The sequence below is a fragment of the Mobula birostris genome, chromosome 2 (assembly GCF_030028105.1).
Source record: "Mobula birostris isolate sMobBir1 chromosome 2, sMobBir1.hap1, whole genome shotgun sequence".
NCBI lineage: Eukaryota > Metazoa > Chordata > Chondrichthyes > Myliobatiformes > Myliobatidae > Mobula > Mobula birostris.
The window spans coordinates 211,675,889-211,697,656 of NC_092371.1; the positions used below are offsets into that span (position 1 = coordinate 211,675,889).

At 42.0% G+C, this 21,768-nt stretch overlaps 1 protein-coding gene across 3 annotated transcripts in view; it reads left to right on the forward strand.

Annotated features, from left to right (window-relative positions):
* LOC140194040 (exostosin-1-like) overlaps positions 1–21,768 on the forward strand; it is a 517,224-nt gene that overhangs the window by 322,236 nt on the left and 173,220 nt on the right. For all 3 annotated transcript variants that reach the window (XM_072251404.1, XM_072251403.1, XM_072251405.1), the window contains one exon: positions 11,672–11,765. In XM_072251404.1, coding sequence (XP_072107505.1) covers positions 11,672–11,765 — 94 coding nt within the window. The remainder of the gene's footprint in view (positions 1–11,671; positions 11,766–21,768) is intronic.

A 21,768-nucleotide genomic window follows, 5' to 3' on the forward strand; every position in this document is an offset into this window, starting at 1 on the left:
ATACAAGACAATGATTGTTTAACTTGGATTGTTTCAAATAGACAGCCTGACTCTTAAGCTGCTTAGTTCTAGGAACCTTGAAGATCTAGATGATAATATCACTTAGCATATCAATAACTGGTGTTTACAGTTGGAAGGGTTTATCTGCTCAGAGAAGTTAACTTTACAGCACTTACAGCATTAATTATGGAACTCTGCCTTCAAAAGAACACTTAGACTGTTTGTGTTAAAAGAATATCTGAGGAACTGTCACATATTTTTGGAGTCACAGAAGTGGGGAAAAAAAGTGTATAAATGTAAAGAGCAGTTCAGTCTTATCAGGAATGGGGTAAGGAACATCAATAAAAAACATGGAAAAAACACGGGGTGAACTAGAATCCATTTTTCTATCTGGACTATTCATCTTTTTTCTCCAGTCCAGCCGAAGGGTCTCAGCCGAAAATGTCAACTGTTTACTCTTTTCCATAGATGCTACCTGGCCTGCTGTGTTCCTCCAGTATTTTGTGTGTGTTGCTTGGATTTCCAGCATCTGCAAATTTTCTCTTGTTTGTGATTAGAATCCACTTTTCTTGCTTTGGTTTCTGTGATGGATGACTTGTTCATCTGAGAACTATTGGTGTTTCTTTTTAGTTTATAGGAATTGTACCTGTCTTTTGGAAATCTTTTGTCCTTTGTGTTTGGGAATCTTTTATCACTTGTGCTTTGGATATGGTTTGTGTTTTAGAAATTGTTTGTGATTCGAAAATATTTAAGATAGAAATCCACTGTGATTTATAAATGTGTTTTAAAAGTATTGTGTGGATTTAAATGCGTATCACTGAAAATAAATGAACCGTCATTTAAACTACTTTGTTTGCTGAAAGTATCTTCTCCTTGGTAGGGCGGGAGGATCCACTACTTGCATAGTGGATATTGGCAACTATACATGCCACAGAGAATAAAAAGAGAAGTAATCCAGTCTTTGAAGATTGGTAGTTACAGTATAATCTCCTTTTAGTGAGGGTACTCATGGCTATTTATATCCAATAGGGCTTGAGGTCTTTGTTTAGGTTTAGAACTCTGCGGTCAACAAACCAAACACCATCACAATCTAAAAGAAAACCAGAAAGCCACAAGCAATCTGTGTATAATTTTACTTATATGAGAAAGAATGTGACCTATATTTTGATGTGGTAGGACATCAAATAGCTTTGCCATTAGTTGTTTTTGGCAAGTTTATTTCTTTCAACCTTTTTATGTCATGCATTGCTATAAGTGCCAGATTTTATCATTGTAGCAATTGAAACCGTAGAATCATAGAATCATTACATCACAGAGAGTTGTTATTTTGTCCATCAAGTCCATATCAGACTTTTACAGAGCAATTCAGTCAGTTCCATTTTCCTACTCATTCCATATGGCTTCACAAGTTTCAAGGTTTCAAAGGTACATTTAATGTCAGAGGAATGTATACAATATACATCCTGAAATTCTTTTTCGCAACCATCCACAAAAACAGAGAAGTGCCCCAAATGTTAAATGTTAGGACCCCAAAGCCCCCTCCCACACGTAAGCAGCAGCAAAGTAACAATCCCCCTCCCCCCACCAGCAATAAAAAAGCATCAGCACCCACTACTGAGCACTCAAGTGTGCAGCAAAGCATCCGCGAAGACAGAGACTTGCAGTACCCCAAAGAGTACTCCTTCACCTGGTATCTGACATACCACAGTCTCTCTCTCTCTCTCTCTCTCCCTAATAAGGGAGAAAGAGGTGTCTCCGTTTCACAGCGTTTAACAAGCAGCTCACTGATTTACAATGTTAGAAGTCTGTTGCGTCGCTTTTTCCGAGCTCTGAGCCCAAAGAACTCGGGCTCTGGGCACATGGCCAGCAGCCAGCTCGCTGCTTTCGATCTTCCATCTCCCACAGCACACTGAATTCCTGAAGAGGCACCAACCTTCGGTCTGCCCGTCTCCAGAGCTACGAAGTCCCAGAATTCCGAAGGCGAGCTAACCTCTTAGGCCGCATCCTTGGCATATCAAATAACGGCCAGGCTTGAAACCCTGAGAGTGGGTCCAATTCCCGCAAAGAACCGAAGTCGGCATGTAGCTCCAGGTCAGGGTCTCCAAAGAACCCTGAAAGGGAAAAAATAGAGATATTAAAGTTAAAAATAGAGCTATTTCCAAAGATGTAAGCAAAGGAGTCGCCTTTAGGTGCCCTTGTCTCTCTTAAGCTCCTCCTCCTGAGTGCCTATCTGGTTACCTTTGAAAACCTTGATAGATCTAAAGACCTGTCCTGGTCAACTGGCTGGAGTGTGCACTGGGATCTTTAACCTCTTGCTTCAGCAGTCTGAGGTACCCACCTGCTTTAAGCAGGCTGCATTTATACTGGTGCAAGGAAGAACATGGCTAAGCACAACTCCAACGCCGTAATTAATTTTGCTTTCGTTTGCCAAATCAAAGACAAAGACAAATCAGCATATAGGAGGGAGATCGAAAATCTGGCTGAGTGGTCCCATAACAACAGCTTCTTACTCAATGAGAAAGACCGAGGGGCTGATTATTGACTTCAGGAGGAGGAAACTGGAGGTCCATGAGCCAGTCCTCATCAGGGATCAGAGGGTCAGCAACTTTTAATTCCTCGGCGTTATCATTTCCGCAGACCTGCCCTGGGTCCAGCACTTAAGTGCAATTATGAAGAGAGCACTAGGCAAGTGCCTCTAATTCCATAGGAGTCTGCAAGGATTCTATAACTTTGACTAACTTCTATAGATGTGTGGTGGTGAGTATATTGACTGGCTGCATTACAGTCTGGTATGGAAACACCAAAGCCTTGATCAGAAAATCCTACATAAAGTCCTGAATATGACTCAATCGATCACGGGAAAAGCCCTCCACACTATTGAGTACATCTGCAGTACATGGAGCATTGTTACAGGAAAGCAGTATCCATCACCAGAGACCACCCCACCCCCGCCCCACGTGCCCAGGTCACGGTTTCTTCTCACTGCTGCATTCAGGAAGAAGTTACAGGAGCCTCAGGACTCACACCACCTGGTTCAGGAAGTTATTACCCCTGAACCATCAAACTCCTGAACCAGAGGGGATAACTCCACTCAAGTTCATTCACTCCATCACTGAACTGTTTCTGCAAACTCATGTTTTTGATATTTATTGCTTATTTATTATTAATTTTTCTTTCTCTTTTTATTTGCACAGTTTGTTGTCTTTTGCAGATTGTCTGCCCTGTTGGTGTGCTCTTTCATTGACTCTATTGTGGTCATTTTAATCTACTGAATATGCCTGCAAGAAAATAAATCTCAGGGTTGTATATGATGACATATATGTACTTTGATAATAAATTTACTTTGAACTTTGAACTTTGATTCTGTTTACGCCATCCTTAAGGGGTGCATTCAAGATCATCCCTGGACAATCAGAATCAAACTTTCTGAAAGACATTTGTGCTCGTGTTCTGGAACTGAGAGGTTTGATCTGATAGCCACAACCACCTTTCACTATTTGAGATGTGGCTCCAACCAAAGGAGTAATTTGCTGCCTATTGACCAAGGTGCCTTGATGCCACTTTTAGTCAAGGGATGGAGTGTGGAGTCAAGTGGTCCTGACAAAACTTTAAATGGGCATCAATGACTAGGTTACTGGAAATCACATGCCGCCTGATAGCACTGTCATGAAAGTTTGTCATCACTTTTCTGAATGGGTCAGAATTAGCAAGATTGGATTTGTCCTGAGTGGGACATTCCTGGCCAATTTTCCATATTGATAGATTGTGCCAATATTGTAATGGTACTGGAGCAGCTCTGTTAAAAGGACTGCTACTGTAGTTCTGCAGCACTAGTCTTCAGTCCTATGGCAGGGATGTTGTTTTGTCCCATTGATTTTGTGCAGTGTCTGCTCTAGTATTAACACAAATCAACAATGAATCAAGTAACATTTTATCTTTGTGCGTATCCTAGTGAGATCAACATCTCACTAGATTTATAACTAAGACGCACATTTACACTTTTGGTTGGTATATTAAACATTTTTAAATGTCACCTGAGTGAAGAATGCACCAGGTGGTTTGTGATAAAGAGCCATAGCTTCAGCTGTAGTTCATGCTTTTCAAATGGTACAAAAGAGAATTTCAGAATAAATAAGCTGTTTATGGTCATTCAAGGATTGCAGATAGTACAACATCTCCTTGAACCAGTAACTGTCTATTCACGTAAAATTATCAATGGACTGCTAATATTTCGAAGTTTTAAAGTAGAGAACACACAACCAGAAATTATGAAGTGATAATTTTCTTCATCTGAAATGCAGAAAAACATAACCTATATTGAGTTGACAGCCAGCCACAGCATTTCTTCTTCATTTGGAATTCTGTTCATTGCTGAATTGGCCTTCATTAGATGATACAAATACTGTTTCAGCCCTAAAATGGCATCCAATGCATGTGCATTGTGGCCCAAGTCACACTGCATATTAATTTGGTGAAGGCATTGGTACATGTACAGCTTAATATTGAAAGATTGAACAGCTCATCATGACAACATCATATGATGTTGGAGCTCATTGCTCCAAATAATGCCCTCAATTAGTTTTCAAAGCTGAACATGCATCAAAGTAAGTTTACTCTATTAATGTGATTTAAAGAAATCATTAAATTCTACAAGATTGAATGGTGATCCCCACACATACCTATCTGCTGGTCCATTCAGGAACATATCAATTTGCCTGGGCTGTTTTCTTGGGTCCATCCCCTGATCAAACGACCTAAAATCATTCATCATTCCCTCCTTAGTCTTACTATTAGCTTTTTTTAAATTAACATTCAATTCTGTATCAAGAAGATCAATTTCCATATATCAGTTACATCAATTTCACCAAAACCTCAAAAACTGCAATTAGGTTAAGCATAGCATCACTAACAGGGAAGATTCATGCAAAAGTACCTCCATATTATATGTATAAATCCACCAAATAAACATACTTTCACACTGATTGGTAATTGGCATATCCAGTTTTCTTTGTTTACTGAGAATCTAACAATGAAAAGGAATTTTCTGTTTTTTTTAACCTTAATGCAATTCAGCTCATTCATTGCCTAAACTGCCTGCACCCAATGCTTCATTTTATATTTTAAGCATTCTTCTCTTCAAGAACTTCATACACCTTCTCCAAACTGCCTTTGCTATTTGGAGCCTTATATAAGGTTCCTTACATAAGGAGGATGTGCCTGGAGGCTGTGGAAGTGAGCGAGGTCCTCAATGAATACTTCTCTTCGGTATTCACCAATGAGAGGGAACTTGATGACGGTGAGGACAATATAAGTGAGCTTGATGTTCTGGAGCATGTTGATGTTAAGGGAAAGGAGGTGTTGGAGTTGTTAAAATACATTAGGACAGATAAGTCCCCAGGGCCTGACAGAATATTCCCCAGGCTGCTCCACGAGGCGATGGAAGAGATTGCTGAGACTCTGGCTAGGATCTTTATGTCCTCGTTGTCTACAGGAATGGTACTGGAGGATTGGAGGGAGGCGAATGTTGTCCTCTTGTTCAAAAAAGGTAGTAGGGATAGTCTGGGTAATTATAGACCAGTGAGCCTTACGTATGTGGTGGGAAAGCTGTTGGAAAAGATTCTTAGAGATAGGATCTACAGGCATTTAGAGAATCATGGTCTGATCAGGGACAGTCAGCATGGCTTTGTGAAGGGTAGATCGTGTCTAACAAGCCTGATAGAGTTCTTTGAGGAGGTGACCAGGCATATAGATGAGGGTAGTGCAGTGGATGTGATCTGCATGGATTTTAGTAAGGCATTTGACAAGGTTCCACACTGTAGGCTTATTCAGGAAGTCAGAAGGCATGGGATCCAGGGATGTTTGGCCAGGTGGATTCAGAATTGGCTTGTCTGCAGAAGGCAGAGGATCGTGGTGGAGGGAGTATGTTCGGATTGGAGGGTTGTGTCTGGTGGTGTCCCACAAGGATCGGTTCTGGGACCTCTACTTTTCGTGATTATTATTAACAACCTGGAAGTGGGGGTAGAAGGGTGGGTTGGCAAGTTTGCAGACGACACAAAGGTTGGTGGTGTTGTAGACAGTGCAGAGGATTGTCAAAGATTGCAGATAGACATTGATAGGTTGCAGAAGTGGGCTGAGAAGTGGCAGATGGAGTTCAACTCGGAGAGGTGTGAGGTGGTACACTTTGGAAGGACAAACTCCAAGGCAGAGTACAAAGTAAATGGCAGGATACTTGGTAGTGTGGAGGAGCAGAGGGATCTCGGGGTACATGTCCACAGATCCCTGAAAGTTGCCTCACAGGTAGATAGGGTAGTTAAAGCTTATGGGGTGTTAGCTTTCATAAGTTGAGGGATAGAGTTTAAGAGTCGTGAGGTAATGATGCAGCTCTATAAAACTCTGGTTAGGCCACACTTGGAGTACTGTGTCCAGTTCTGGTTGCCTCACTATAGGAAGGATGTGGAAGCATTGAAAAGGGTACAGAGGAGATTTACCAGGATGCTGCCTGGTTTAGAGGGCATGGTTTATGATCAGAGATTAAGGGAGCTAGGGCTGTACTCTTTGGAGCGAAGAAGGATGAAAGGAGACATGATAGAGGTATACAAGATATTACGAGGAATAGATAGAGTGGATAGCCAGTGCCTCTTCCCCAGGGCACCACTGCTCAATACAAGGGGACATGGCTTTAAGATAAGGGGTGGGAAGTTCAAGGGGGATATTAGAGGAAGGTTTTTTACTCAGAGAGTGGTAGGTACATGGAATACACTGCCTGAGTCAGTGGCATAGTTCCCCCTAAGCTGTGCGCATGTGCACACGCACACGCTTTTCAACCAGCGCACAAAGGAAATTAATGTGCGCACAAAAGGTTAGTTACCTAAAATAATGTAGCATTTAATAATTATATTTATTGAAAATAATCTTTTAACTAACTGTTTCTGTTAACTAGTTAGTTGGTTTTTCAAATACCACAATGCACGTCACTAACTTACGTCACCTCACCTTTTCTGTTCCAGTTTGTAAAGCTGCATCACAGTGGCAGCCATGTTTGGTGGACAGTGTTCATATCGTAAAGTTTACAAAGATCTGTTTCAAATCCTGTAGATAGCTTACTAAGTTTTTATTGGAATAAAATATTGATTCACTATGTCGAATTCAAAAGAAGCAAAGGGCGTGAAGCGCAAAACAACTGCGAATTTGTTTAAAGTTGAATGGCTTGACAAAACAGCAGAAGCTGCTACACCAAAAGTTCATGAGGTCATGAACATTCAGCTACCAGAAATATTTATGTATGATTCGGAAACTCGAGTTATCTGTTTGTATTGTCGTGATGCAAAAGTTGCTGGAGAACTTGTTAGTGGAAAGAAGTTGGATGATATTTGGAAACTTGACTTTTTAAAGAGTCATTTGGCAAGTAAATCACATTTGGATGGTGTGCAAAAGCACAGGCAACAGAACCTGTCATTACCCATTACAGGAGTGCTACGCATGTTACGGTTGAGTGCAGATGAGCGAGAGCGAAAACGATCAAACCCAGAGGAGATCAAAGTTGAGGTACAAGAATGGTCAGCTTTTGATTTCTCCGCAATTGCAGATTGTGACTTCACTTTTGGCGATGAACAAGTTAATGCCTTGTGTCTAAAGTATCATGATTTTCTAGCTGAAAGTATTGTAATAGTTAGACAGTTTAATGATTTCAAATTTTCCGTGCAAGAAAAAATTAAATCCAAACCAATTTCAAACTTTGCTCAAATGGTGGCATTTGTACTTCAAAATGAACAGTTTTGCGACCTTGCGCAGTTGATGCACATTGGAGGAACCTTTCTTGCGTCTAGTGCGGACTGTGATCAAGGTTTTAGCCTAATGAATCAACTCAAATACAAGCTGAGAAACCATTTAGGTGAATGTCATTTGGATATGTTAATGAGAATCGAAAGCTATCAATTGGATGGAAGTTCTATTAGTCGAGATAGAGTTCACAAAGAATGGGTAAATGCCAAAGACAGGAGAGAGAAAAAAATAACTGAGTGACTTAAATATGTATGTTATTTTGTTTTTATTCTGTGCAGTTTTATGTCAAATATTTTGTAAACCTACATAAACTGTGCCATGTGTGCATTCAGTGCGCACATACTTTTGTCAGAGGAAAAAAATTTGCACAATATAATATTTTTGCGCACACTGACTACTAAAAATTAGAGGGAACATTAGTCAGTGGTGGAGGCAGATACACTAGTGAAATTTAAGAGACTACCAGACAGGTATATGGAGGAATTTAAGGTGGGGGTTATATGGGAGGCAGGGTTTGAGGGTCGGCACAACAATGTGGGCCAAAGGGTCTGTACTGTGCTGTACTATTCTATGTTCTATAAGCATATAAGGCTTAGCCTCGATCTTTCAATGGCCTTTGGTATCTTGCCTCTCCCTCTGTCCTAATACCAGTTCCAGTGTAATCAGGATTGAGACTCCAATTCTCTGGAAAAATCCTGCATCTTTTGTCATTTCATAAAATGTAATCTCTTCAACTATTTTATTCTTGCTCACCCCTCCTAATCCTCTTCCCCTGTTTGGAATTGTTTCTATTATGGATTTCCATGAAAATGTTTAAGAAGTTACATGTAAGTACATGTTGCTGTTTTGAAACTAATTGTCAATTCATTGTGGGTGTTGTGTACTAAGACCTTTCATGTCAAATTAGCTGTGCAAAAATTTCCCAATCTTTTGCACTGATACAGTATCTATATTGATAGTATAATCCATAACCCATAAGTAAAATAATCTATGTTCCACCATTTCTGAAATAATAGCATTTGTACACTTTAAAATATGTCATGATATAAAGTAGTTTTATCCCACTTTATATAAAGTAGTCATTTAAAGTAATCCTGCCATGCTGTAGATCTAAGGAACTTCCCAAGAGCATAATATATTATAATTATACATTATAATATAATAATCAGTATATTTACAATCAACCTATTATCTTTGCAGCATTCATGTATTAAACTATCTAGATTATTTATGTTTTGCATTGAACACAATAATTACCATGTTTTGGATGATATAAAACATATGTATGTAATTAATTGAATTGTGCTGGTTTCCAAACCAGATACATGATACATAATATTCACAATATACTGCACAATGTTGCAATGGATAATGGAATGCTTTCCAAATCTGCAGAGTAGTAAAAAATAATGTACCTTCACAGGATTTTAAGCTCCTTACGGTACTTTTGATACATTGAACCACACATAATTTATTGGGCTCTTTTTAATAATGCCTGTGGGAATTAGAAAATATGCTATGAATACCATGCAATCTTAAAGGGTTCAATCTATGATGAGCTTGTTAATAATTAACAAGAGGGAACATATTCCTTCTGTTCACTACAAACAATGATGCCAGAGGAAATAGTATGTTCATGTTTACAGAAATATTTTCTCTGAAGATTACTCAAATGAATACTAAAACTTGTATGTTTAAATGCAAATGAAAAAAAATAAGATCCAGGGTCAATTGACAAGATTATATCCCATTTTGAAATACTATGAAGGAAACTTAACTGTTTGCTGCCTGTTTCCCTGTTGTAGGACATCTCACTAAAAATTGGTAATTCAGTCTTCCAGTTATTCTGTTTAAGTAAACTCTTAGATAAGGCTCAAATTGGGCTGAAGGCAATGTAAATATGAAACTAGGGGCTATATTCAAGCTTGCAGAGCTTTACCTTTTGAGTAAACATACATTCAGTTTAGTGGCACATGAATTCTATTCCTTCAAGTACTTAGAATCTTTAGATCCAAAAGAGGCAGTTGAAGGCTTGTCCAATCCTTCAAAAGACTTCCATGATATCACAATAAGCAGAAATACTCCAAGCTCCACGTTGACCTTCTGGCAGCCTTTTCTGACATTCTTGGCATTTGTTGTCCCAGAACACATCAGATGTGCCATCTAGTCACAGGGAGTAGCCAGTCAAGGTCTCACCTGAAGGTACTGATGGACAGCACTGAGAGTCCATTTGATGCCTGTTTTACACGGAGAAAATGAAAATGAAGCTCAAACTTGAAAATAGTTCGTGTTCTTTGCAATTTTTGGCAGATGCAACAAATGGTTTGCCATTCTTTGCCCTTTCAGCATTGACCTAAAGTTTTTCATGACCTAAGAAAATTTTTTATCTTCAAAAGCAGACAAAATGAAAATGTTTCAGTTTCTTCATCTCCGCTGCACCTGTTCCCAGGATGAGGCTATCCTTTCCAGACATCATAGATGGTTACTTTCTCCAAAGAATGGGGTTTCCCTTTATCCACCATTGATGCTGCTCTCACCAGCATTTCCCCTATTTCCTGAACATCTGCCCTCATCCGATCTTCCTGCCTCCTTAACAGAGATAGAATTTCTCTTGTCCTCATATACCACACCATGAGCTTCCACATCCAGCATATCATTCTTCATAACTTCTGCCATCTTCAATGGGATCCTCCCACCAAACATATCTTTAACTCCCCACCACTCTCTGTTTTCTGTCTGGATCACTCCGTCTCCACTAATTCATCCCTCTCCACTAATCTCCCTCCTGGCACTTATCCCTGCAAGCAGAGAAAGTGCTACACCTGCTTTTTCTCCTCCTCCCTTACCTAAATGCAGGGCCTTAAACAGTCCTTATGGCTCAGGCAACAATCCACCTGCAAGTCTTTCGGGGTTGTGTACTGCATCCAGTGCTCCTGATGTGGCCTCCTCTGCACCGGTGAGACCCAAAGTAGATTGAGGACTGCTTTGTTGAGCACCTCCACTCTATCTGCAAAGAACAAGATTTCCTGGTGGTCAACCACTTTAATTCTCAACAGCCATGATGCCTATTCTCAGGTTGGAGGAGCAATGCCTGATACTGAGTCTGGTTAGCCTCCAATCTGATGGCATGCACATCGATTTCTCTAATTTACATTAATTTTCCCTCTTCCCCCTTCTTCCATTCCCCACTCTGGTTCACCTCTTACCTCTTCTCTTTCCTCAACTGCCTATCACCTCCCCCAATCCCCCTCCTCCATTCCTTTCTCCCATGGTCCACTCTCCTCTCCTATCAGATTCTTTCTTCTCCAGCCTTTTATCTTCCCCATCCACCTGGCGTCACCTTTCACCTTCTAGCTAGTCCTACTTCCCCTCTCCCCACCTTTTTATTCTGGTGTCTCCCCCCCGCCCCGCCTTCCTTTCCAGTCAGGCCTGACAAAGGGTCTCGACCCGAAACATTGGCTGTTCATTCCTTTCCACAGATGTAGCCTGACCTGCTAAGTTCCTCCAGCATTTTCTGTGTGTTGCTCAAATCAGCAGCTTCAGATTGGCCACACATAAGAGACCCCCCCCCCCCGACTTTTACACTTACCGTTAAAGTTAATTCTGTACCTTCTTCAATTGATAGCTGATTTCTACTATTCATTTTACAATGTATACCAAATAGAAAGGTCAGCTCCATATTTGGAGTCATACGTGAATTACTGCAGTGGCCAAATTCGCCACTGCAGTACATGTGTGCAATCAAATGTAGAGTAGCAGAAACTCACAAGCTCTTATTTTGATCTCGATATTCTAAAAATAATGCTGTAGATCTCTACGTTTCTATGTTAAATAATGTTTCACATTGGAATGAAGTATTTTAATATATTTATTTACTGCATCTCCACAGGTTTGAATACCAGGAATTGCTTCATAATTCAAGCTTTTGTCTTGTCCCAAGAGGTAGGAGACTGGGCTCTTTCCGATTTCTGGAGGCTCTTCAGGTAAAATAATGGAGAAGGATGCATATGCATAATTCTGTGTTACTGAAATTATCGTTATTTGCTTTACATAATCAGTAAATCTTAATGATTATAATTTTAACCTTGAGGTTCCAAAAATACACTCTTTGAACCTGAGGAAGGCTTTGTTAATCATTAATTACAGTCCATCATGGCACTCCAAAGCCTTCTTTTAATGTTCTTTTAAAATTATCCTTGAAGATAGTAACCTTTAAATGCATTGTCATTAAGCCTCAACACCCACTGCACTCTTCTGCTCTCCATAGGTTAGTTGAGAAGCAACAGACTGCACAATCCTTCAATATTGTAACTCAGCCATTTCATTATAGAGTGAAAGCTATTCATTGTTTACGTGGGTTTAGAACAGATGCCAGCATACGTCTGTTATAGGCTCAGATAGAAAGTTTTTTCATTTCCCAGTGTACCTAATGAATATTTCACCTGATAAGGTGACTGTGAACTTCAGTAGATATTTTGGAAAATGTTGGAGTGCATGACAAACTATTCGTAGTGTTGTATATAAAGCAACACTAATATTTCAACTGAATGGGTAAATTTCTGGCAAACATTGCTAAGATATCAAAAGTGAAAAAATTGTGATATATTTATAATTTTAATGATCAGTGATAATAGTTAACTGATCATGTACTATGTTAATTATTTCCCTATCATTCTGTAATTATTCAATGACCTGCTGCACATGTATCTTCATATTGAATGTATGTGGGGAACCCACTCACCATCTTCTCAAATTTCCCAGCTAAAGTGAGGTACCGTTATTGGATAAATGTCCAAATTTTAAGGACCTGAACCCATCATCCGGGGGCCAGAAAGCAAACTTCAGTGGTTAATTTACTGCAGTCCCACCACCATATTAAATAAATCTTTCTTCTTTGCTTTGTCATCTTCACAGCATTCTTCGTTCCTTCAACTAAGTGGGTAGCTAGGCAACTGAAACAGCACTTTCATCCTGTGAGCCATTCTTAGCTTTTACCTTGTCGATATTTTGCTGTGTGTAAAATAAAACGGTCTCAACTTATCTCTGAGTGAGTCAGTGACTTGGTTTTATTTAACAGAAATAATGCTGTACTGCATTATTATTAATCCCATCCTCTCTACAACTCAAATTAGAATCAAAATCCTGATATCATGTTAATTACAGAAACAATGAATAAAAGAAATCTTATAAAAGTCTATCTTTTCTGGTTAAGCATACAATTTATTTGGTTCCATGAACATGCCAACATCATATTAAATGCACTCCATTTATTAAGCATTTCTGTTTCATTCACTATCACCGAAGAAAGCAAGAAGGGAAAGGAAACACTGCTACATTTGTAAGATAGAAATGCAGAATGGGGCAAAAAAGACTTGCTTTTATAAACAAACCTGTCACTTCTTTCAGAATATTTTAACATACTTCATGCTGTGAATTGCTTTGGAACCCCACACCAAAGGGGACAAACTTTGAAGCTGACAAGGGTTCCCCCCAAACAGTAGTGAAACAAACGGCAGGTTAAATTTCTTGTCATTGCTGTTGTATTGTTAGCCAGGATGCTAAGCGAACATCACACATTTAGATTAGGGAGTTAATGTAAGGCAGGCATGAGAAAAAAAATCTTTCAGCTTTTCAATTCTCCTTTATGTTTTCCTTATTTGGAATATGGTGGATGAACTCAGGGCATAATTAGAGATTGGTCAGTATGACATTGTGGGAATCACTGAGTCGTAGCTGAAAGAAGGCCCTAGTTGGGAGCTTAATATCAAAGGATACATTTTGTATTAAAAGGAAGGACAGGTGTAGGTGGTGGTGTGGCTCTGTTGGTAAGAGATGGAATTACACCTTTAGAAAGAGGTGACATAGGGTCAGAGAATGTTGAATCTTTGTTTTTGGAGATAAGAAACTGCAAGGGTAAAAAAAACAATTATCATATATAGGCCTCCAAATAGTCAAGATGTGGGGTTGAGATTGGAAAGGCAGACATCCCACCCTGCAAAAACTCATTTCAGGGAGGTAGCACCATCAATTTGCGGGAGACTTCCGGGAGAGGTGGGATGTCTGCAATAGAGTAGCTCCTTAGCAGCCAGCCAGCTAGTTTAAATAACGTTAGCTATGTTAATAAACGAATGACACCTGCTAAACTCACCTCAACATGTCTTTTACATTTTAACCCACCATGGGCAATAGAAAAGTCACTGTTGCAAACAGTGCAGCGAGCAACACTGTCATTATTTTTGACCCCTATTAAGCAGGGGTACACTTTAGGGTAGTCTGGGGTGACGTACAATTTATATTTTCTTCTTCTGAACGCTCTCCCATGGCGCGCGCTCGCTCACGCTCTCTCTCTCTCTCTCTCTCTCGCTTGCTTGCTCTCGCTCTCTCGTGGTTGCTCTCGCACTTTCTCGCTTGCTCGCGCTCTCTCGTGGTCACTCTCGCGTTTTCTCTTTTGTTTTCTCGCGCTCGCTCGCTCTCTCGTGGTTGCTCTTGTGCTTTCTCTCTCGCTCGCTCTCTCTCGCTTGCTTGCTCTCGCTCTCTCGTGGTCGCTCTCGCGCTTTCTCTTTTGCTTTCTCTCTCGCGCTCGCTCGCTCTCAAAAAAATTGATTTCCATGACATTGTATATCATTTGCGGGCATCAGGGAGCCATTATGAATATGCGGGGGACTCCCGGAACTTCCGGGAGAGGTGGGATATGTGGAAAGGGAACTGGAAAAGGCGTGTAATAAAGGTAATGACACAATTGTAATTGAGGATTTCAATATGCAAGGAGATTGGGAAAATCAGGTTGGTGTCGGATTGCCAGAGAGGGAGTTTGTTGAAACCCTGCAAGATGGCTTTTTAGAGCAGCTTGTGGTTGAGCCTACTCAAGGAAAGCCTATCTTAGATTGGGTGTTGTTCATAAGGATTAATATGTACCACGGAAGAAGTTGTTCTCAAATGGCAGGAGTAGGCAGCCATGGCTGACAAAGGAAGTTAAGGACTATATAAAAGCCAAAAAAAAGGCCATATAAGGTAGCAAAAGTGAGTGGGAAGTTGGATGATTGGGAAGCTTTTAAAATCCAACAAAAGGCAACCAAAAAAGTGAAAAGAAGGAAAAAGATGAAATATGAGGGCAAACTAGTCAATAATATAAAGCAGGATATAGAAGTTTTTACAGTTATATAAAGAGTAAAAGGGAGGTGAGAGTTGATATTGGACCACTAGAAATTATGTGGGTGAGGTAGTAATGGGGGACAAAGAAATGGCAGATGAACTTAATGAGTACTTTGCATCTGCCTTCACTGTGGAAGACACTAGCAGTGGGTCAGAGGTCCATGAGTGTCAGGGAGCAGGAGTGAGTGCCATTGCTATGACAAAGGAAAAAGTGCGAGGCAAACTCAAAGGTCTTAAGGTGGATAAATCAGCTGGGCCAGATCGACAACATCCTAGAGTCCTGAGAGAGGTTGCTGAAGAGGTAATGGGTGCACTGGTCATGATCTTTCAAGCATCACTTGATACTAGCAAAGTCCCAGAGGACTGAAAGATTGCAAATATCACCCCACCCTTTAAGAAGGGAGGAAGGCAAAAGAAAGGAAATTATAGGCCAGTTAGCCTAAGCTCAGTGGTTGGGAAAGTGTTGGAGTCTATTATTAAGGGTGAGGTTTCAGGGTACTTGAAGATTAATGATAAAATAAGTCAGCATGGTTTCTGTAAAGGAAATTCTTGCCCGAGAAATCTGTTAAGCGTTCTTTGAGGGAGTAACAAGCAGGGTGGCCAAAGGAGAGGGAGTAGATGTCAAAGATGCCACACTTGAGGCTGCTTAACAAGGTAAAATCCTATGGCATTACAGAAAAGCTACTGGCATGGGTAGAGGAATGGCTAACAGGCAGGAGATAGTGAGTGGGAATAAGATGGCCTTTTCTGGTTGGCTCAATGACAAGTGGTGTTCTTCAGGGGTCAGTTTTGGGACTGCTACTTTTCACATTGTTTGTCAATGATTTGGATAATAGAATTGATGGCTTTGTGGCGAAGTTTGCAAATGATACTAAGATAGGTGGAGGGTCGGTAGTGTTGAGGAAGCAATGTGATTGCAGCAGGACTTAGATTGAAAGAATAGGCAAGAAGTGGCAGATGAAATACATTGTTGGAAAATGTACAATAATGCATTTTGGTAAAAGGAACAATAGTAGGGACTATTTTCTAAATGGGGAGAAGGTTCAATCATCAGAGGTGCAGAGGGACTTAGGAGTCCTCGTGCAAGACTCCAAGAGGGTTAGCTTAAGGTTGAGTCAGTGATAAAGAAGGCAATGGTAATGTTGGCATTTATTTCAAGGGGAATAGAATATAAAAGCAAGGAGATAATGCTGAGGCTTAACAAAGCACTAGTCAGACCACTCTCAGAGTGTTGTCAACCGTTTTGGACCCCATATCTCAGAAAGAATGTCCTGTCATTAGAGGGAGTTCAGAGGACTCAAAATTGAGGGGTGACCTTTCAGAACAGATGTAAGGAGGATTTTTTTTTTGCCAAGGAGTAGTGAATCTGTGGAATGCTCTGCCACAGGCTACAGTGAAGGTCAAGTCAGTGGGTATATTTAAGGCGGAAATCATTTCTTGATTGGTCAGGGCATCAAAGGATATGGCGTAAAGGCAGGTGTATTGGGTTGAGTGGGATCTGGGATCAACCATGATGGAATGGCAACTTGATGGGCTGAATGGCCTAATTCTGCTCCTATGTCTTATGATCTTAAGGTCTTATGCTTAGACCCTCATTTCAGATCTACAAAGAATGTTCTCTTTTTTTTCCTGTTTTAGAACAGGGCTTTGCTTATATCAGTATTGAAATAGGGTATTTGTATTTTATTTTTTGAATGCAAAACAAATAACACTGACTACACTGGAAGGCGTGTAACTGCAAATTAATTACACTTCTGTGATGGCTTTGGATTTGCTGTCCGCAAAGTTCTAAGTTCAAACAAAAATCTTAATCTCTATCCGATATAGATAGCTACAGGTACCTTCACTAAAGGGAGGTTATACCATTCCCACCTAATCTTCAAAGACTAGATCACTTGCCTGTTAATCCTCAATGGCGTGCTTAGCTGACAATACCCACTATTTGAGTGGTGGGTCTTCCCTCTCTACCAGGGAAAAGATACTTCCAGCTAACAAAATAGCTTAAACATATTTCAGCAATAAATCCCCACCATTTTTAGTGACAAATATTTATGTAACCCTCAGGTTCTGTTGGCTGTGTAAATCTAGGGAAGACAATCTTTGGCCCCACCAAACGTGTGAGATTGAGGTGCAAAACCTCCTACTTGTGTGGATGCGGTGTGATGTGTTATCCTGTTACAAGTCAGTACCATGAAATAACAGACAGAACACCATATGCAATTAAATGGTTTAGCTTTATAATTCTTAATTTGACTAAAGGGTTAGTAAAGCAAAACAAAAAGAAAAGGGCCCATTATAATGAAACAGTCTATTGTGCACGGTGTTGGCATGTGGCCAAGTGGTTAAGGCATTGGACTAGTGACCTGAAGGTCGTGAGTTCGAGCCCCAGCCGAGGCAGCGTGTTGTGTCCTTGAGCAAGGCACTTAACCACACACTGCTCTGCGACGACACTGGTGTCAAGCTGTATGGGTCCTCATGCCCTTCCCTTGGACAATATTGGTATCATGGAGAGGGGAGACTTGCAGCATGGGCAACTGCCGGTCTTCCATACAACCTTGCCCAGGCCTGCGCCCTGGAGAGCGAAGACTTTCCAAGCGCAGATCCATGGTCTCGCAAGACTAACAGATGTCTTTACTTTAATGTGCACAAGTTGGAGCTCACGGATTCCCTTCTGCTAGTCCTCCATCGATTTCCCCAGGCTTCATCAACTCCAAGTCCACTCCTTTCTAGTGCCTATGACCTCTCCTTTCTTTTTCTTTTCCATCTTTTTATTGGTTTCATAATCATAAACATACCATAGTATTGATACAAAGTTATTGGGATTACATTGTTATAATTAACATAGTTAAATATAAACCCAGTTGACACATGGGTATTAAACCTCCCAATCATACAGGATACAAACATAATATACAAAAAAAAGAAAAAAATCATGAAAAGGAAAAAAAAAATATAAAAATATACCCCAAAAGAAAAACTAGCCTAAACAGTGTTAACCAACTAAACAAAAAAAAGACATGGGCTGTTATGTAACATCAAAAAAAAAAGAACCATTAGTGTGGTCGACTCCGCTCCTCTCAACATATATTAAAAAGAAATAGAATAAGTTTGGAAAAGGTCAAATTACATCATATGGAAATGTTGAATAAATGGCCTCCAAGTTGACCTCTCCATTCTGGCATCTTCGTTGCCCATCTTCCGCCGAACAAAAGACCCAGATCACCTCTGTCTCAGGCACACAACAAGAAAAAAAACACTCCCTTCGTTGGACGGCGCACATGCCAAAGCCCCCGTTATCTCTAGCCATAACCCAAACACTGCTGCTACAGAAAAGCCATTACGTTAGCAGTGCTTCTACAGAAAGACCATTACATTAGCAGTGAAACCTTTCCCAGAGTGTTACACTCACCCCCACCAAATTTAGTCATGTCCTCATGACACTGAGATAATTAGCCAACCCTTCATGCAAAGCACAAAGTCCAACCCAGGTGTAAAAGACAGTGACATTGCTTCCCAAAGTGGTAGGGGCCACACTCTGTTCCTCCGGTGCTACATAGGCCAGCCTATCCGGTTGTCTCCTGATTCTTTGAGACCTCCATACCCCCTCATCTACTACTTCATGTTCCAACACTACTGGAGATACTTAGGGTCCACCTGGCGAGGCCTCCCCTGGTCTATCACTCGTGCCCTCCTGCAACTCGGACCCCTCTGTCCCTTGGCTGAGCCCCGCTTCATCCCTTGCATGGTCCCGCCGTCTACAGATAGCCCCCGCAATTCCACCTGACTCAGAGTGAGAAGGGTTGGGAATCTCTTCCTCAATCAGTGGGGAGTTAGCAAAAGGCAGGTTATACCACACTCCCATTTCCTCATCCTCTGAATCAGTATCCCATTCGGAGGCAGGGGTCAGTCTATTCTCTCCTGTGTTGGTCCTTCAGTCATCCCGCGTCACTGCGGAGTCCGCTTACTAGGTGTGGGCTCCAGGTTGGGCTCTGGGTCAACCCACACCTCTTGTCCCAGAGGCAGAAGGTGGTTCCATTGGAGAATCTTTACAGGCCCATTCCCATCCTCTGGTTTCACCCGGAAAACTGGTACGTTTGGCATCTGGCTCTCCACCACATAGGGCGTAGCCGCCCAGCGGTCAGACAACTCCTTATGCTTCCCAGGTAGCCCCAAATTCCTTATGAGGACTCGGTCTCCCAGCATGGGTTGGGAGAACCTACCCTTTTGATCATACCTCCTCTTATTCCCTTGATTCTGCTTGGCAGCCGCGACCTCAGCTAATTCATAAGCCTTTTGTGCTCCCTTCTCATATCAGACACGTACTTGAGGTAAGTCTTTGGTGGTAGGTCTTCCTTACCAGTCCCAAAACAAAGGTCAATGGGCAACCTCGCCTTGTGTCCAGACATCAGATAATATGGCGAGTACCCGGTAGTTTCATTTTGTGTACAGTTAGCAGTGGACCAGATGTCCAATATGTCGACTGTATTTGTTCTTCTTGTTGATCTCCAACGTTCCGAGCATGTCTGGCAAGGTCCGATTAAAGCTCTCTGGCTGGGGATCATCCTGCGGGTGATAAAAATTAGTCCTCGACTTCTTGACTCTGAGCATACTGTACTCAGTAACTCATGTATGAGCCTACTCTCGAAATTCCATCTCTGATCACTATGTATTCACCTGGGGAGGCCATAATAATTGAAGTACTTTTCCCATAACACTTTCGCCACTATGGACGCCCTCTGATCCTTGGTAGGGAAAGCTTGTGCATATCTGGTGTAGTGATCCATGATGACTAAGACGTTTGCCATATTGTTGGCATCTGGCTGTACTGACAGGAAATCCATACACACCAAGTCCAGGGGCCCCGCACTGTGCAAGTGGGACAAGGGAGCTGCCCTTGTAGGCAGCGTCTTCCTCCATATGCATCAAATACACGATTTTCAGTACTCTTCGACCTCCGGCTTCATTCGGGGCCAGTAAAACCGATCTCTGAGCAATCTATTGGTCCTTCAACCCCCAAATGTCCAAAATCATCATGAAGTGACTTCAACACAATTCTCCGATACTTCTCAGGGGGAACCAGCTGGGAACGCTGAGGTCGGTCCGGAGGCGACGTGACCCGGCATAGGATCTGGTTCCTCAACTCCAACCTGGGCCATTCTCTCATTGTTTCGTCTTCTTCACTTGGGCCATGTCTCCCTTTTCGACTGCTAACCAAATGGTAGCAATGCCCAGGTCATCTCATTGAGCAGCTACCAGTTCCCCAGGATTCAATTCCGGTAACTGGTTTGTCTCCAGAGCAGCCAGGTTACAGTAAACTTGTGGAATGGTGTCATCAGAACCTCCCAATTCATCTACCGCTCAATCCTGCCCTTGCCTTCCGTCTTCCTTCACCATGATGGCAAACTGGCACCCCCGGGGCAGGAACACTTTCCCATTCTTTGTCTCTGTCCAGCCCTTCATGTGCACGTCGGGACGAAGCATCAGCATCAACGTTCCTACTCCCTGGCCGGCACTTCAGGCTGAAATCATAGGCAGATAACGCCGCCAACCACCGATGGCCTGTGGCGTCCAGTTTCGCCAAGGTCAGGATATAGGTTAGGGGATTGTTGTCCATCCTCACCACAAACGACACTCAACTTATCCACCACAGCCCACTTCAACACCAGAAACTCCAACTTGTGCATGAGATAGATTTTCTCAGAGGGCCACAGACTTCAGCTGACGAACACAACGGTCTCAACCCGGTGCCCTGATCCTGATACAGGACGCCCGCTAAACCCTCTCTGCTGGCGTTTGTATGCGGTATATACGGCAATCGGAGTTCTGCAAAAGCTAGCACAGGCGCCTGCATCGGCAGCTCCTTCAGCAACTGAAAGGCCTCTTCACATTTCACATCCTACCTCAGCCCAAAAGGCTCTGAAGGGCTAAGGTACTCTTTACCCTCCTCTCCTTTTGTCCTCCTCCCTGTCTTCCTCAAGGGAGGGTAACCACACAGAAGCTGATTTAAAGGGTGACTCACTTTCGTGTAGCCCTTCACAAACCTCTGATAGTACCCACAGAACCCAAGGAATGAGTGCAAAGTGCTCACAGTCTGGTGCCTTGGGTCACCACCTCTATCTCACACAGATCCGCAGCTACTCCATCCCATGAGTCTATGTGCTCAACCTAACTGACAGACGTCTTTCAGAACTGGAACTTGTCCACAGAAAGTTTTAACCCTTCTGCTTGCAGGTGACTCAGCACCTTCAGTAGCCTCACTTCATGTTCCTCCAAGGTGGATCAAAACACTATAAGGTCCTCCAGATACACCAATACCTCAAGGAAGTTCATATTCCCACCATCTTTTCCATGACCCGCTGGAAGGTTGCTGGGGCTCCCGATATGCCCTGGGGCATCCTTTTGAATTAGAAGAATCCCAGTGGACATATAAATGCTGTCCTCTCTTTGTCAACCTCCCCCATGGGGATCTGGTAATATCCACTCCTCAAGTCCAGCACACTGAACCACTTTGCACCACTCAGACAGGAGAGCACGCCTTTGATCCTTGGGACCGTATACTGGTCGGGAACGGTATGCCTGTTCTGAGTCCTATAGTCCACACCCATCTGTACCTTCCCATTCTCCTTCCTGGCAATTACTGTTGGGGACGTATAGGAGATTCTGGACTCAGTGATGATTCCAGCTTCCTTCAACTTACACAAATGCTGCTAAATATCTTCTCCCTCTGCGGGGGCCAATTGCCGCGACCTCTCTCGGAATGGGGTGTCCTCGGTCACCAGATAGTGTAATGAGTTCTCTTAGAACAACCCATACCAAGCTCGTCAGTGGAAAAGA